General features: G+C 51.6%; 1 protein-coding gene across 5 annotated transcripts in view; it reads left to right on the top strand.

Annotated features, from left to right (window-relative positions):
* Positions 1–553: 553 nt before the first annotated feature.
* LOC103097879 (zinc finger protein 420-like) overlaps positions 554–15,379 on the top strand; it is a 35,669-nt gene continuing 20,843 nt past the window's right edge. Inside the window, exons 1-5 of one of the 5 annotated variants that reach the window (XM_056821241.1) lie at positions 554–804; positions 2,473–2,546; positions 11,900–12,026; positions 12,471–12,566; positions 14,894–15,037. In XM_056821241.1, the coding sequence (XP_056677219.1) occupies positions 2,517–2,546; positions 11,900–12,026; positions 12,471–12,566; positions 14,894–15,037 (397 nt within the window). In that variant the 5' untranslated portion in view covers positions 554–804; positions 2,473–2,516. Of the gene's footprint in view, positions 805–983; positions 1,205–2,472; positions 2,547–11,537; positions 11,792–11,899; positions 12,027–12,470; positions 12,567–14,893; positions 15,038–15,379 lie in introns of those variants that run through there. The other 4 variants (XM_056821242.1, XM_056821240.1, XM_056821244.1 and 1 more) reach the window with 4 other exon arrangements.

A 15,379-nucleotide genomic window follows, 5' to 3' on the forward strand; every position in this document is an offset into this window, starting at 1 on the left:
CCCAGGTCCCGGGTTCAAATTTGGCCTCAGACAGGGACTAGCTGTATGACCCTGGGCAAGTCCCCTCTCCCCACCGGCCTCAGTTTCCTCATCTGTCACACCAGCTGGGGAGGAAATACGAAGCACTTCCAGAGGGTTGACCATCATCAAGGAGAAGGGAACCAGGCGGAGCCTTTGGGGGACACTCCAGGCCGGGGCAAGGGCGGGGACGAGGCTCAAGCCAAGGGAACGGGGAGGCGGGGCGGGGAATCCACCGTGTTTGGACTCGGACCGAGAAAAGGCCCTTAGACTTGGCCACGAAGGGAACTGGGGCCGCCTGGGCCCTTTCTCCGTCATTAATACAAGTTGGGGATGATCTTGGGGAGGGTCCTCTGGCTCCGCCTGCCCGGAGGAAGACCCGAAAGCTGAGGGAGCTCCTGAGGAGGGCGGGGCCGCGAGGCCCCCTTGGTCCAGAACCTGCTGAGCCATGCGCAGCCGCTGTCTCCGGCCTGCGCACTACATTTCCCAAGAGGCATTGCTTATCCAGTCAGTGGTTACCAAGGAAACCCCGGCGATAGGGTTCCCCCGATTGGCTTAGAAGCCGCGATGGGCTGGAACAGAAGGAACGTGAGGAAGAGTGGCTGACATCACGTCCGCCAAGTCCCCATCCTTGGCGGCACCACCGTCGGCCCCGTTCGTTTGGGCCCCGCCGTCCTGAGCTTCTGGACTCCCAGGCCCGTTCTCGACCGCCTCGGCTCCGCTCCGTCCTCCGCAGCCGCCACTGCAGGGGTTCCAGCCCTGAGTCCATCTTGGGCTGGGCAGTGAGTACGGGCCCGAGGCCGGGCGGGGGGCGGGGCGCCCATCACTCATTGGTCCGCGGGGTGGGGAGGGGGTCGCTGAGCCAATTAGCGGTGCCTCTGCCTGCCTCCTCCGGCCTCTTGTTCCCGCGTGCATGCGCTCTGGGCCCTTCCTTTGCTCTGTCAGGCCCTCGCTCGGTTCCGCCCCCGGCGCTCCGGCCCCTCCCTGGTCGCCCTGAGGCCTGGCTCGGGGCTTGGAGAGCCTCCTACGGCGGCGGCTGCCTGGCCTGCCCTGACAGCCGAGCCCCCTCCTCCTTCCCCGTCTCCCAGGCTCGCGGCAGGGGTGGGGGGAGGCTCCCCTCGCCCCGGGGGCTGATGCCCACATTCAGCAGCGGAGCCCAGTACTAGGGTCCTGGAGGCGCCACCGGGTGGGCATCGGGAGCGGGCCAGCGCGGGGCGGGGGCACCGGGCGGGGAAGAGCTCGAGGCCGAATTCGGGCCGGGCTTAGACGTAGCGCCGGAGGGAGGGGGGTCGCGGCTCCTTCGAGCCCCGGGCTAGGGATGCGGGTGGCCGAGCTAATCTAGCCGGCCTTCCGCTGGTCCCGCATGCAGAATGCTTGCCCCGCGACCCCCAGAGGACCCGCGGGGGGGGGGGGGGGCGCCCCTGGGAACGCCCGCTTTTCCCCTCTTGGAGAGGAGGAGTCCGCGTGGGGGTGGGGAGAGGGCTCCGGGGAGAAGGAACATCCTCAGGACCACCCTGGTCAGCCTCAATTGGCCTTTCTGCAATTTCTTCGTAGAGCTCCCGCCTTTCTCCTAGAAAGGACCCCCTTGGTGTGGAGAGCCGGGAGGTGGTGTGACCCTGGGCCAGTCACTTACCCCCCCCCCTCCCGCTGATCCTAAGATGGGAGGGAGGGCGAGTAGACTGGCAGGTCGCAGGGGCTGCCCGGACACCCCGCTCGTCCCCCAAACTTTCAGCCGACCTTCCCTTCTGTTGGCCCCGAGTTCAGCGTGAGCTGTGTGGCTGAGCAAGTGGCCTAACCCTAGTTTCATCCTCGGTAAAGCGGGGCTAAGCACAGCCCCTCCGTCGCAGGGTTGGCAGCCTCGCCCGCCTTGTTCCTGTCCTGGAAAGGTGCTTCCCTTGTGCCCAGGGGAAGGCGCAACCCTTTGGCCAGGCTCAGTCCGGGGTCAGGACTCTTTGTTGTTGTTTTTGGGCTGCGGGCTGAAGGGGCTTGCCCAGGGTCACGTGGTCGGATTTGAACCCAGGACCACCCCCACCCCCGGCTCTCCATCCAGGGAGCCACCCAGCCGCGCGCAGATGCTGAGTGTGGCAGCAGCCTCGCCGCTTCTATTTTCCTTTGTTCCCCGAAGGTGTTTGCTCCCCTCTCTGGCCTGGGCACTCCTTAGCCTGGGGCTCTGGGAGCCTCCTGCCCTGGGCTCCTGGAGGGTTGGGCCCCGGATGTCGGACCTGCCCCTCCCCACAGAGCACCGGGCAGACCCGGCTGGAGTCCTCCAGCTTCTGGGCCCATTTTCTGCGTGTGTCCGGAGCTCCCTGGCCGCCCGGCCAGGCACTTCCGCAGGGCTTACTGGCTGCGGGTGGGCTGGTTCTGTGGCCCCTCCAGGCCTGTCTGCCCCCAGAGAGGCGGGGCGGGATCTGCGCTGGTGGGGCTCCCCGTCTCACGGCTCCCTCTCTTCCCCAGCGCGGCCCAGCACGCAGCCTTTCCTCGGACAGCCCAAGTGAAGGATGGCTCCGGTCCACCTGACGGCCCCCCAGGTAAGCGCCTCAGGGCTGCCCCGCTGGATTCGCACCGATTCGCACCGCGCTCTCCCCCTTCCTGCCCTCCTTGGCCTGCCCACAGGGTTAGGGGCTTCCTGGCAGGCTCCCCTGGGACGTCCACTGGGGTCCTGGGCCTTGGTTGGGGAGCCGCTGTGGCGCTCGGCTGGGGGCTGGCCCAGGCCCGGGAGGCTGCTGGCGTTGGGTCCCGCCCCGGACCCCAGTGGGGGTTTTCTCCACGAAGAGCCTGCAGGGCTTACCTTTGCCCTCGGTAAAATGGACCCCCCAGCTTTGCATGGGTCAGTGAACCCTCCAAGGGGGCGGCCGGTCCGTGACCTCCCAAAGACCCTCTGGGAAGTGTCTGAGGCGCCTTAGAACCCGGGACCTCCCCGCTCGGGGCCACCCCGCTGCCCCCCCCAGGTCCATGCTTGGCCGGCACCGCTTGTGTCCAGGGAAAGCTGGAGCTGGCCGCAGCTCTGCCAGTAACAAATTGGAATGACTGCCGGTTCAGTCCTTCCACTCCTGGGTTCAAGGTTCCAGGCGGGGCTTATTTTCACTCCTCTGGGTGGCCTCCGGCAGCTGCTCCGAGTCCATCCCACCCTTACAGGCTCTCTTCCTGGTGCATCTGACTGACTCGGAGTGGCCTCTTCCACAGTGGTAGGCGAGTCTCTCAGTCCCTGGAGGGTCCCAGCGGTCCGCCGGGCACAGCGTTTATGCCTTTTTCCACTTTCTTGATCCCAGGACTAAATCGGTCTAAAGGGTTTCTCTTCTGCCCAGCTGCTTGTTTGGGGTTTGCCCGAAAAGCAGAGTGACTCATTTCTCCTGTGGCCTGGACCCTAGCTGGGTCCTCAGAGCAGCCCTAGACTGAGCGCAGTCCGGGAGCCCTCAGCACGAAATCAAACAAGCTTCCTTTGCTGGAGAGCCTTTCCCCATATGGCTCTGTACGGCCCCTGTGGTCTCTCCTTCCCCTCCTCGCAGGGTCTCTCCTTCCCCTCCCTGCTGTGGTCTCTCCTTCCCCTCCTCGCTGGGTCTCTCCTTCCCCTCCCTGCTGTGGTCTCTCCTTCCCCTCCTCGCTGGGTCTCTCCTTCCCCTCCCTGCTGTGGTCTCTCCTTCCCCTCCTCGCTGGGTCTCTCCTTCCCCTCCCTGCTGGGTCTCTCCTTCCCCTCCTCGCTGGGTCTCTCCTTCCCCTCCCTGCTGTGGTCTCTCCTTCCCCTCCTCGCTGGGTCTCTCCTTCCCCTCCCTGCTGGGTCTCTCCTTCCCCTCCCTGCTGTGGTCTCTCCTTCCCCTCCTCGCTGGGTCTCTCCTTCCCCTCCCTGCTGTGGTCTCTCCTTCCCCTCCTCGCTGGGTCTCTCCTTCCCCTCCCTGCTGTGGTCTCTCCTTCCCCTCCTCGCTGGGTCTCTCCTTCCCCTCCCTGCTGGGTCTCTCCTTCCCCTCCCTGCTGTGGTCTCTCCTTCCCCTCCCTGCTGGGTCTCTCCTTCCCCTCCCTGCTGGGTCTCTCCTTCCCCTCCCTGCTGGGTCTCTCCTTCCCCTCCTCGCTGGGTCTCTCCTTCCCCTCCTCGCTGGGTCTCTCCTTCCCCTCCTCGCTGGGTCTCTCCTTCCCCTCCTCGCTGGGTCTCTCCTTCCCCTCCTCGCTGGGTCTCTCCTTCCCCTCCTCGCTGGGTCTCTCCTTCCCCTCCTTGCTCTGGGTCTCTCCTTCCCCTCCTTGCTCTGGGTCTCTCCTTCCCCTCCTTGCTCTGGGTCTCTCCTTCCCCTCCTCGCTGGGTCTCTCCTTTCTCCTTCCTCTCCTTGCTCTGGGTCTCTCCTTTCTCCTTCCTCTCCTTGCTCTGGGTCTCTCCTTCCCCTCCCTGCTGGGTCTCTCCTTCCCCTCCTCGCTGGGTCTCTCCTTCCCCTCCTCGCTGGGTCTCTCCTTCCCCTCCTCGCTGGGTCTCTCCTTCCCCTCCTCGCTGGGTCTCTCCCTCCCCTCCTTTTCCGCTTGGGTATTCTGGAGAAATTCACAATTGTGTTTTTGATGTGCAAATCTATTGCTCCCAGCTGCTTGCAGGAATGTCTCTTTGACCCTCAAAGTTTAAAACTTGGTGACTCTATTTGTGGGTGAGTCAAACTCAGGATTCCTCTTAGTTCAGTGATTCCTACTCACATTTTCCCTTTTATTTCCATGATTTCTGAACAGTTTTCTTATGCTTTATTATTACCTGGATTATATGACTCAGATTCTGTTTCTTCATCTTTTTCTAAAATATGACTATTTCTTAGAATGTCCAGTTGGCCTTTGTCTTTTAGGTCTGTTGCTCTGTTTTGTAGGGAGATGAGACCATCATCTGGTGTTTCCCTTTTAAAAGTAAAATCTGATTTTTATTACATTTTCAAAATTTTAGACATCTGCCCAAGCTGCCATAGTTCACAGAGAGGCCATTACTTCAGTGAGATTTTCTCTTTTTTTTTTGTCATCTTGGATTCTTCATTGTAATTATGTCACAGCCTCTGATAAACTCTGATATCTAGTTTGGGAGTTAAAATCCTAAGTTTTTCATCTGCATTTCTGCTCCCTCGGTTCTTTCTCTGGATGTGGAGAGCATTCTTTCTCATAATTCCCTCAGCATTGTCCTGGGTCATTGCATTGCTGTTAGTAGCAAAGTCAGTTATGTATGATCATCCCACAACGTATTAGTCTCTATGTACAGTGTTCTCCTGGTTCTGCTCCTTTCACTCTGCATCACTTCCTGGAGGTCTTTCCAGTTCACATGGAATCCCTCCAGTTCATTATTCCTTTCAGCACAATAATATTCCATCACCAACAGATACCAAAATTTGTTCAGCCTTTCCCTAGTCAATAGACACCCCCTCCTTTTCCAATTTTTTTTCTACCATAAAGAGCACAGCTATAAATATTTTTGTACACATATTTTTCCTTATTTCTTTGGGGTAAAAACCCAGCAGTGCTATGGCTGGGTCAAAGGGCAGACAGTCTTTTAAAGTCCTTTGGGTATAATTCCAAATTGCCTTCCAGAATGGTTGGACCAATTCACAATTCCACCAGCAATGCATTATGTCACAATTTTGCCACATCCCTGCCAACATTTATTATTTTCCTTTACTGTCTTATTGACCAATCTGCTAACTATAAGGTGGTACCTCAGAGTTGTTTTAATTTGCATTTCTTTAGTCAGGGGGGATTCATGTGCTTATTGATAGTTTTGATTTCATTATGTGAAAACTGCCTATTCATGTCCCTTGACCATTTGTTGATTGTGGAATAACCCGGTGGGTTTTTTTTTTGGTAAATTTGACTTAGTTCCTTATATATTTGAGAAATTAAGCCTTTGTCAGAGAGTTTTGTTATAAAAATTGTCTCCAAGTTTGTTGCTTTCCTTCTAATTTTGGTTGCATTGGTTTTGTTTGTACAAAGCCTTTTTAATTTGATATAATCCAAGTCATTCATTTTATATTTTGCAATGTTCACTATCTCTTGATTGGTCTAAAATTTTTTCTTTCCTACAGATCTGACAGATATACTATTCTATGTTCACCTAATTTACTTATGATTTTGTTCTTTATATTTAAGTCATTTATCTATTTTTAAACATTTATTTAGAATATGTTACATGGTTACATGATTCATGATCCTTCCCCTCCCCCCAACTTTCTCCTCCCCCCTCCCAAAGCCAACAAGCAGCTTCCCTGGGTTATACATGGAATAATGTACCATTATTCAAAACCTATTTCCATGTAATTCATTTCCTAATCACATCCCTATTGCACTGCGTGGTCACTCATATATTTTTCTAATGCATTTCTGGTTCCACAGTTCTTTCTCTGGATGTGGATAGCGTTCTTTCTCCTAAGTTTCTCTGGATTGTCCTGGGTCATTGCATTACTGCTGGTAGAGAAATCCTTTACATTAGGTTGTGCCATAATGTATCAGCCTCTGTGTACAATGTTCTCCTGGTTCTGCTCCTCTCACTCTGCATCACTTCCTGGAAGTCGTTCCAGTCCCCATGGAATTCCTCCATTTCTTTATTCCTTTCAGTACAATAGTATTCCATCACCAACAGATACCACAATTTGTCCAGCTATTCCCCAATTGAAGGGCATCCCCTCATTTTCCAATTTTTTGCCACCACAAAGAGCACAGCTATGAATATTCTTGTACGTCTTTTTCCTTATTATCTCTTTGGGGTACAAACCCAGCAGTGGTGTGGCTGGATCAAAGGGCAGGCAAAATTTATTAATAATTACTTGAAATAGGAGAAATTAAAGGAAAAAAGTAAAAACCTGAGTAAAAAACACCCGAGTAAAATTATCCTGCCTCTCACCTCACCCCAATTCCACAGTCAAGGTTCTGGGAGAAGAGAACGAGAGCAGAGCTACACAACACTTTATCCTCCCTATGTCAGCATGTAATGTGAAAAGGAAGATAGGATGCTGGGAGAGAGAGTTCCTGGGGAGCAAAATTCTAATTATACAATCCCCCTGTAATTCCGTTGGGAAACAAGTATATAGAAATCTCCCAGATTTACATGCCTAGTTTCCTCAATGAATCATTTTACATAACCAAATTATATCTCTAAAGATCTTTAACTAGAGGTACATATAATATGGTACTTTCTAAGGGGAAATTACAATGATTTGGGGATAAGAGGGAAATAAAAGAGAAAAATAACAAGACCAATTATTGCTAGGCACATTGACAAAAAGCCAATTAGGGGATAGGCCCCTTTTGTATAAGAGTTTACATTCAAAATAAATGCATTCAATCTCCCACAATTCAATTTCACTACATCCCAAAGTTCATTCTGGATATTTTGGTGCAGTGTGTGGTTTCTGCAGGCATCTCCATGACGTCTTCTCCAAACAATTCACTTTCCTGATTTGGGGAAGTAGCAAGTTTCTTATCCTAAAATTACTCTCAAACAAGAAACATTTTTATAAATCTAAAATTTTATGACAATAATAAAACTTCACCCCCACCCCCCTGAGGAGGATGTTGACCAATACACGGATCACTCTGGGATACACAGCTGAGTTATTAGGTATATGAATCAGTTGTCAAAAAAAAATCATTAAAAAACCCAAATAAAGAGAAAAAAATAACTTATAGACAAAACATAAAATATCAAAGTCTCATGTGTAAAAATTTCTAAATAAGGACAAATAAGCCCATAACTGGTCCTTGAATCAGGGCCCGATTAAAGTGATTTATGTCCCACAAGCCAGTGGTAGCAATTATGCACTTACCCAATCACAGGCAGGACTTCAGAAAATTGCCATACTATAAAAGAGAGAGAAAATGGACTAGATTTTGAATCAGAAAGGGAATTATCATTCCCTGGTCTGATTTTACCTTTACTTTCAGGCATACGGGAGCCAAAATGGCAGCCAAACTGAGATACTTGATAGAAGTCGAGATCTGCATCTGACTTTGCAAATAGCCACTTCCTCAAACCCCAAAATAAATTCAAGTTCCCTGTCTTGGTGCAGAATCTCATCAATCCCATTGGAATTGTTTGATCTCTTTGACCAGGTACTCCTTGGCACTGTGCAGTGACTCTTTTGTGATCCCTTCTCATGAAATGAGACACAATCATTATTTAATCATAATATTTAACAGTCAATGGTAGGTTTCCATAGTCTAAAACTTTTGGGTATGCACTGACATTAGGGCTAATGAACATTATAAACTTATCCTAGTGCAAAATAAAAAAAACACTAATACTGGTAACATGTGCTTTGAGTACAAAAAAATGAGAGAGAAAAAGAAAACTCAAATACTCTATTGCATATACAAGGAAATAATAAAATTTTATTAAAATAATAATATAATAAATATATAAGAATAAAATAATAATAAAATTTTAAAATCAAGGATATAAAGTTCAAATTATCAGCCAAGTAAAGGCTGAATACAAAGGTTTCTTACTGTAAAAATTTAAATTAATGTGCAATAATAAAAATATTTTAAGGGACTTATTAATGATTATTAGAAATAAAGGAATAAAGAGGATACAAAATAAAGACCACGTGCCCATGGCTGGTTAGCCATTTTAAAAATCCCCACTCACCACCATACCATGCTTGCCAACAGGGGGGCCAAAAGAGGCGGGACCCTTCCTGTCTACAGGAAGTGCATAGTGACAAGAAGTTGGTGGGCTCCTGGGAAATGTAGTTCTTTTTTTAGGGTAACAGATTTTCAATTATACATCTGCCCTTGAGATCTGTGGAAGATTAGTCTCTCCAATTGGTTTTTTAAACATAACCAACTTTTAAATGACAATAATTTGGGGATAAAAGGGGAAAAGAACAAAACCAATGATTGCTAGGCACATTGACAAAACCAGTTAGGGGGCAGTCCCCTTTGGCATAAGAGTATACATACAAAGCACATGCATTCAATCCTACATAGTTCAGATCACCACATCCCAAAGTTCACTCTGGATCTTCTGGTGCAGTATGTAGTCTCTGGAGGCATCTTCATGGTACCTTCTTCAAACAGTTCACTTTCTGGATTCAGAGAGGTAGTATGTTTCTTAACCTAAAATTACTCTCAAAAGAATTTAAACTTTGCATTTTAGGATAATAATGATACATTTCTCCATGAAGAGGGTGTTGAAAAAGACAGGGATCACATAGGAATGCATGGCTGAGTTATGAGGTATATGAATCAATTGGCAGAGAAATCAAAACATTAAAAAAATCCAAATAAAAAAGATAATTTATATGAGATATATGAATCAATTATCAAAAGATAAAAACATAAAAGAAAAACAAATGGAAGAAAAAGTAAACTTCTTTTGGGAGAAAGAAAAATTCAAAATCAGTAAACAAGAATAAATTCATAATAGGCCCTTGTATTTTGGGTTCAATTTAATAAATTTCTAACAGGCCTTTGTATTAGGATCCAATTAAAGTAATTTCTATCCCACAAGTCTGTAGGACAAAATGCAGTAGTATTTTACTTACCCATTTGCAGCCAAGACGACAGGAAGTTTCCATACTATGAAAGACAGAATAGGGACTAGATTATAGGAGCCAGGTAGGAGCCAAATTTGAGATACTTGGTAGAATGTGGGACAAGGCTGATACAGAGAGAGACTGGACAAAAAGTAGGGAAAGAAAAAGGCAGCACCTCCAAAGAGAGTTCAGAGTTCTCTAGGAGTTTGTGAGGTTGGGTGGGTGGGGTGGGCGAAAGAAGTGGGTGGACAGGAGAAACGTGGTTTTAAAAATTTTATCTAAGCTATCTTTAAAAAATTGAGAGTTTTTTCTCATCCTTTCTAGTTGCATAAAATGTAAAAATTAGAAATAATAAATGCTCAGTGGAAATTGCTCCTTCCTTTTTTCAGTTCAAAAGGGAAGATCTGTTTTCCAACTGCTCAGTTCCTGCTTTTCTTAGCTGGAGGTTCCATTTCCATCCCCCATTGGCAGCCAGAGTTCTATCTCCTTTTTCCATGAGATAACACTGCCATCCAGTCCTTGCATTACAATAAATATTGCCCTCTTTCATAGTAGAAGGAATAAAAAGGAAATAGAAGTATAAAACCTAATCAACAAAAATAAGACCATGTGAGTAAGTTCTTCTGCCTGCCTCAAAACCAGCTTCTGCAGCCTAGATCAGGAGAAGAGAGAGAAAGAGTGGAGCTACACAAGACATATCATTCTCATGTTAGCATGGAACATGAGAAGGAACATGGGAAGCTGGGGTTTAGAGTCCTGAGGAACAAAATTCTATCCTCAAAACCTTTGTCAGAGAGTTTTGTTATAAAAATGTTCTCCCAGTTTGTTGCTTTCCTTCTAAATTTGGTTGCATTTGGTTTTGTTTGTACAAAACCTTTTTAAATTGATATAATCAAGGTCATTCATTTTACATCTTGCAAGGTTCTCTATCTCTTGCTTGGTCTTAAATTCCTTCCTTTCCTACAGATCTGACAGGCATACTATTCTATATTCATCTAATTTATTTATGATTTCACTCTTTATAGTTGTTATTTACCCATTTTGAATTTGTCTTGGTATAGGGTGTAGGATGTTGACCTAAACCTAATTTCCCCTATACTGTTTCCCAATTTTCCCAGCAGTGTTTGTCAAATACTGAGTTCTTGTCCCAAGAGCTGGAGTCTTTGGGTTTATTGAACACTAGCTTACTGAGGACATTTACCCCTAGTCTATTCCATTGATCCTCCTTTCTGTCTCTTAGCCACAACCATATTGTTTTGATGACCACTGCTTTATAGTACAGTTTAAGATCTGGTACTGCTAGACCACCTTACTTCACATTTCTTTTTTATTATTTCCCTTGATATTCATGATCTCTTGTTCTTCCAGATGAACTTTGTTATACTTTTTTCTAATTTGTGAGTTAATTTAGTTAGAGATAATATGATACCGGGGAAAGATCACGGACTGGGGAATTAGAAAGCCTGGGTTTTAGACCCAATTCTTCTAGTGACTGGCTGGCTACAGAACCCAAGGGATCTATTTCCTTGATTTGTCTTCTATAATATAGGAATGATGAATTGGTGTTGCCTCTGCCTGCTTCACAGGGTTGTTGTTTATTTAGCAAATTGTAAATTGAAAAGTATATTAGAAACATGAGTTCTTATTCGTATTGTAAACTGAGGCAGGACCTCTCTGGAACTTGGGTCCTTCTTCCCCCAAGAGGGAGCAAATGCCCTGGGGCACTATGACAAGCACAGACCCTACCCCAAGGGCTATGACGCCTGTAAAATCAAGAACAGCCTTTAGTAAGCAAGGACCTACGTGTACGTGTGGAGTTCCCACTCTGTTACCAAGAAAGCCAAAGATGGCGGGCATGTGCTTATTTTTCCAACAAAGGGGGCTGGAAGGGATGTGGGAGTGGTAGGGGCCGAGAGTTTGCCCCCAAATGGGGATGATGGAGTGCCAGACTCCAGGGGGCAGCAGCGAGGACAAAGCTCTTTGGCCGGTAGCATAGACAAGTGAGTGCGATGGAACTGGCTCGCCAGGTTTCCGCTAAATCTTAGAGCAGCGCCCTGCCCTGGAGGCCCGGAGAGGATGGCTTCTACCAGCAGAGGCGGTCTGCTGACTTTCTGTGGGACCGGTCTGGGGGCGGCTTTGCTGTCCTGCCTTTTCTCTGGGGTTGCTGCCCTCCCGTGTTCTTCCTTGGAGTCATGGCAGAGCTTCAGCCTCCACCGAGTTAAGCCAGTGACGATCACGAGCACATTCGCCTTCTCACCTTTATCCCTCTGGGTCCAAAGCAGTAGATTCTCGCCCAGGTGAGTCCTGCGTCTCCCGCTTTGGGTGCGTCTGAGGGTCCTCAGAAGGGACCGAGGGGGACCGTGTCTGGGGGGGGGGCCAGGCTCAGCGCAGACGTGTTGTTTCAGGGGTCCGTGACCTTCAGAGATGTGGCCGTGGACTTCACCCTGGAGGAGTGGGGGCACCTGGACCCCTTCCAGAAGGAGCTCTACCGGGACGTGATGCTGGAGAACTTCAGGAACCTCGTGTGCCTGGGTAGGGGTGCCCCGGGCGCATCCGTGGCTCTGTGGCTCCCCTGGGTAGCCTTCGGGTGGGTGCTGAGCAGAGAGACTCGAGTCTGAAAAAGCCAGCGACTGCTCTCCCTACCGTGGGGAGAGACGGCCACGGGGTTCCCCGTGTGCTTTAGGAATCTCAGACCAACCGGCTGATTCCGGTCTGAACCCCGCCATCCTCTGCTGCCCCCGAGAGCCCCAGGACCCAACCTGAGTGGTTCCAGCATGGAGCGTGATCACGACGTCCAACCCACTCCTTAACACCCGATAGCAGTGTGGGACAGGCATCCTCCCATCCCCCGCTGACCCTCAGAGCCCCCCTCCCCCACGAGGACCCCCCCCCCCCCCCCCGGCAGACCCTTGCGGGCCCCAGGCCACCGACTGGGTTCTCAGTCCTTTGCCGCTTCTCCATCCTGTGTCTGAACAGGACTGACGGCGGCCAAGCCCGACGTGATCTCCCAGCTGGAGCAAGGACAGGCCCCCTGGGTCCCCGAGGGAGAGAGCCCAACCGACAGCTTTCCAGGTGAGTGGCGCAGCGCGGCCCGACCGGTCACTGCTGGGGCCCTCCTCGGGCTCCAGCACTGGCCCGGCTCTCCCCTGCCGGGCCCTCTGGGAGTGAGCCTCTGGGGGCCATTGGTTTGTCTTTAGCTGCAGGCCCGGCCCCTTCCGGCTCTCCCTGGCCCTGCCTAGCGCCCTTTGCGAGGCTGCTCTTGGTGTCCCCTTGCACAGACGAGGAACCCAAAGTCTGGGCTCTGCTCTGCAGGCCTCGTAGCCAGCACACTTCACTCCAGCTCGCTTCACCTAACCCCTTCCACGTTTCCCACCCCTCGGCCCCCAGGGGCTGGGGCTGCGCAGGACCCACATTCAGATCCCACCTCGCGGGCTCCTGTGCGGCCCGGGGTCTCTTTGCTAAGATGCTCCAGGCCTCTGGCGACGAGCTCCCGACTGCCCTCTGCCTCCTGCCCGCCTGAGGCTGCCCGACGGCTCCGTCCTTCGGTTGTCGGCGTTTTTCGGGCAGCAAAGGGGCTCGCGTCCCCGTGTACCCCTGTTCTCAGCCCGGCACACAGGAGGGCCCAACAAGTGTTCGTTTGGCCTAAGAAAATGCGTGTCCCTGCCCACGTGCCCACGTCCTCGGCAGCTGTGGCGGGCTTCCCTGCTGCCAGAGAATGAGCAGAATTCCTGCCGTGTTCCCAACATGCCTCTCGGGTTTATCCCAGGCATTTCCGTGGTGACTGTGCGGGCACACCCGGAGCCTGTGTGGTCCTGAGTACGCTCGGCACATGGCGGGCCAAGGAGCTAATGCCAGACACCAGAGTGCTGGGCCAGCCCCAGACTCCCTCGCTGGCTGCCTGGGCAAGTCACTGCATTGCCCATTGTCGCCTGCCTCAGTTTCCTTGTGTGTAAAATGAGGGTAATAGTATTAGCAGCTCCTACCCTGGGTTCTGGTGGGGATCCAACAATAGGAGTGTTTGTGAAAAGCTTCGCACAGTGCCCAGCCCCTCGTGGTGCTCAGGAAATGTCTGTGTGCCTTCCTTCCATCTTCCTGACTGGCCGCCGTTGCTGCTGACTGCAGCAACCATGGCAAGAGGCGCCCCATTGCATGTCTCCTTACGCCTAGCTCAGGCCTGGGCCTGGCCGAGGCGACGTGTCCCTGGTCAGGAGAGACAGTCTGCAGGAGCCTCCTGGTTAAACTCGTGGAGATGGAGGCTCGCCGGTGTGGTGACGGCAGGGCCTGTGAGCAGGCGGAGGAAGAAGCCCCCGCCAGCCCCCACTGACCCCTTGGGGGAAGCTCAGGGGATGCTTAAAGAGCGTGACAGAGAAATAGAAAGATCAGGGCTCTCGTAGCAGTGGCTGTAAGTGTTTGAAAGGCTAGACGGCCCTGTGAACGTCCCACAGGCAACGGGCCATGGGAGGCAGCGGCGAAGCAACTTTGCCTTTTGGGGGTCATGCAGGAAGGCAGAAGGGCAGCTCTGGGCTCCCAGGACAAGGAAAAGGGGCAATGCTGCTAGGGCCAAGGCAGTAGCGTGGAGCCAGGAAGTTCTACTGGACGACCATTAGCCTTTTCTGGGATGAGGGCTTTCAGGGAAGTGCGCAGCGGCGGGAATAAAGAGGAGGACTGCAAAGGGGGTCCCAGGCCTATCCGTTACTCCCCTGCTTCCCCGGAGAGGCAGAGGGTGGGCGGCATTTCACTGAGGAACTTGGAGCTTGCTGGAGAAATCCGCACTGCAGCTGACCAATATGGAGACGAGTGGCTAACGCAGGCCCGGCTCAGTAGGGACAAAGCAGAATTTTAGCCAGCCGCAGACGCTTTGCTTGCCAGTTGTAGACTTCCCTCAGCTTGGAGAGTTCAGAGGGTTTCGCTTGCAATGTGTGCTGAACCAGCCAGAGATGCCCACGGTCTGTGAGCGGGGGCGAAAGTGGGGGAGAAGGGAGGCCTGCCTCTCTGGCCTCGCAAAGACGAAAGCTCTGCAGCCGGTTTCTGGCGGGAGAAAGTAAGGGAGGCGGCGAAATCTTAAGAGACTGAATGAGTGAATAAGTGAGAAAAGCAATTAGTGAGGACTCGCTGTACGGCAAGGGCTGTGCTGATTGCTAGTGATTAAAAATGAACCCTTTTTTCTAAAATGAGGCAGCCTGCTCTCAAGAAGCTCGCTTAAGAAAGTGGTAACCAGGGAAGGGAAGTTTGGCCTGGGTGGGCTGGAAGGGAAAAAGATCCGCTGAACCATCAGCCCTGCGGCCTGCCCCCAGTGGAACATCCCTCCCCTAGGCCGGTCCTTTCCTGGTTGTGAGTTTGAGGGGGAGGCCAGTTGGCCAACCGTATTAATCCTCCAGGCTGTGCTTCTGACTTTGTAGGCTTCCCTAGTGCACCCCAGCTACAGTCTGTCCCCGAAATCTCCCTCGGTGCCACGGGCGTCCTCGCTTTGGAAGACCCGTCCACTCCTGTGACCTTCTCAGACTGGAGCGTGCCTCCGCCAAGCCCGCCCTCTTCTCTCATTGGTGAGTTCCTCCTGGGGCCTCTGTCTGGGGAAGGGCCCAGACCAGCCATGCTTGTGACTCCGTGACCCCACGTGGATGCTCTCCTCCTCCCTTCCTCTTGTCTCCCAACAGCAGAGTATGAGCTCCTCCAGGCCTGTATTTGTGCCGCCAGCACTGACAGGGGCCTGGCATGCAGGAAGTGTTTAAGAGGTGTTTATTGCCATACCTGAGCCTGGCCTTGTTTCAGGGGGAAACGCTAGGGGTGTGAGCTGGCCGCCAGGGCAGTGGATGGGATCCAAAACTGAAATGTGCCATCAGGTCACCAGTAGATACAGCGATGCCACGGACCGGCCCTCCCTCAGG

The sequence above is a fragment of the Monodelphis domestica genome, chromosome 3 (assembly GCF_027887165.1).
Source record: "Monodelphis domestica isolate mMonDom1 chromosome 3, mMonDom1.pri, whole genome shotgun sequence".
NCBI lineage: Eukaryota > Metazoa > Chordata > Mammalia > Didelphimorphia > Didelphidae > Monodelphis > Monodelphis domestica.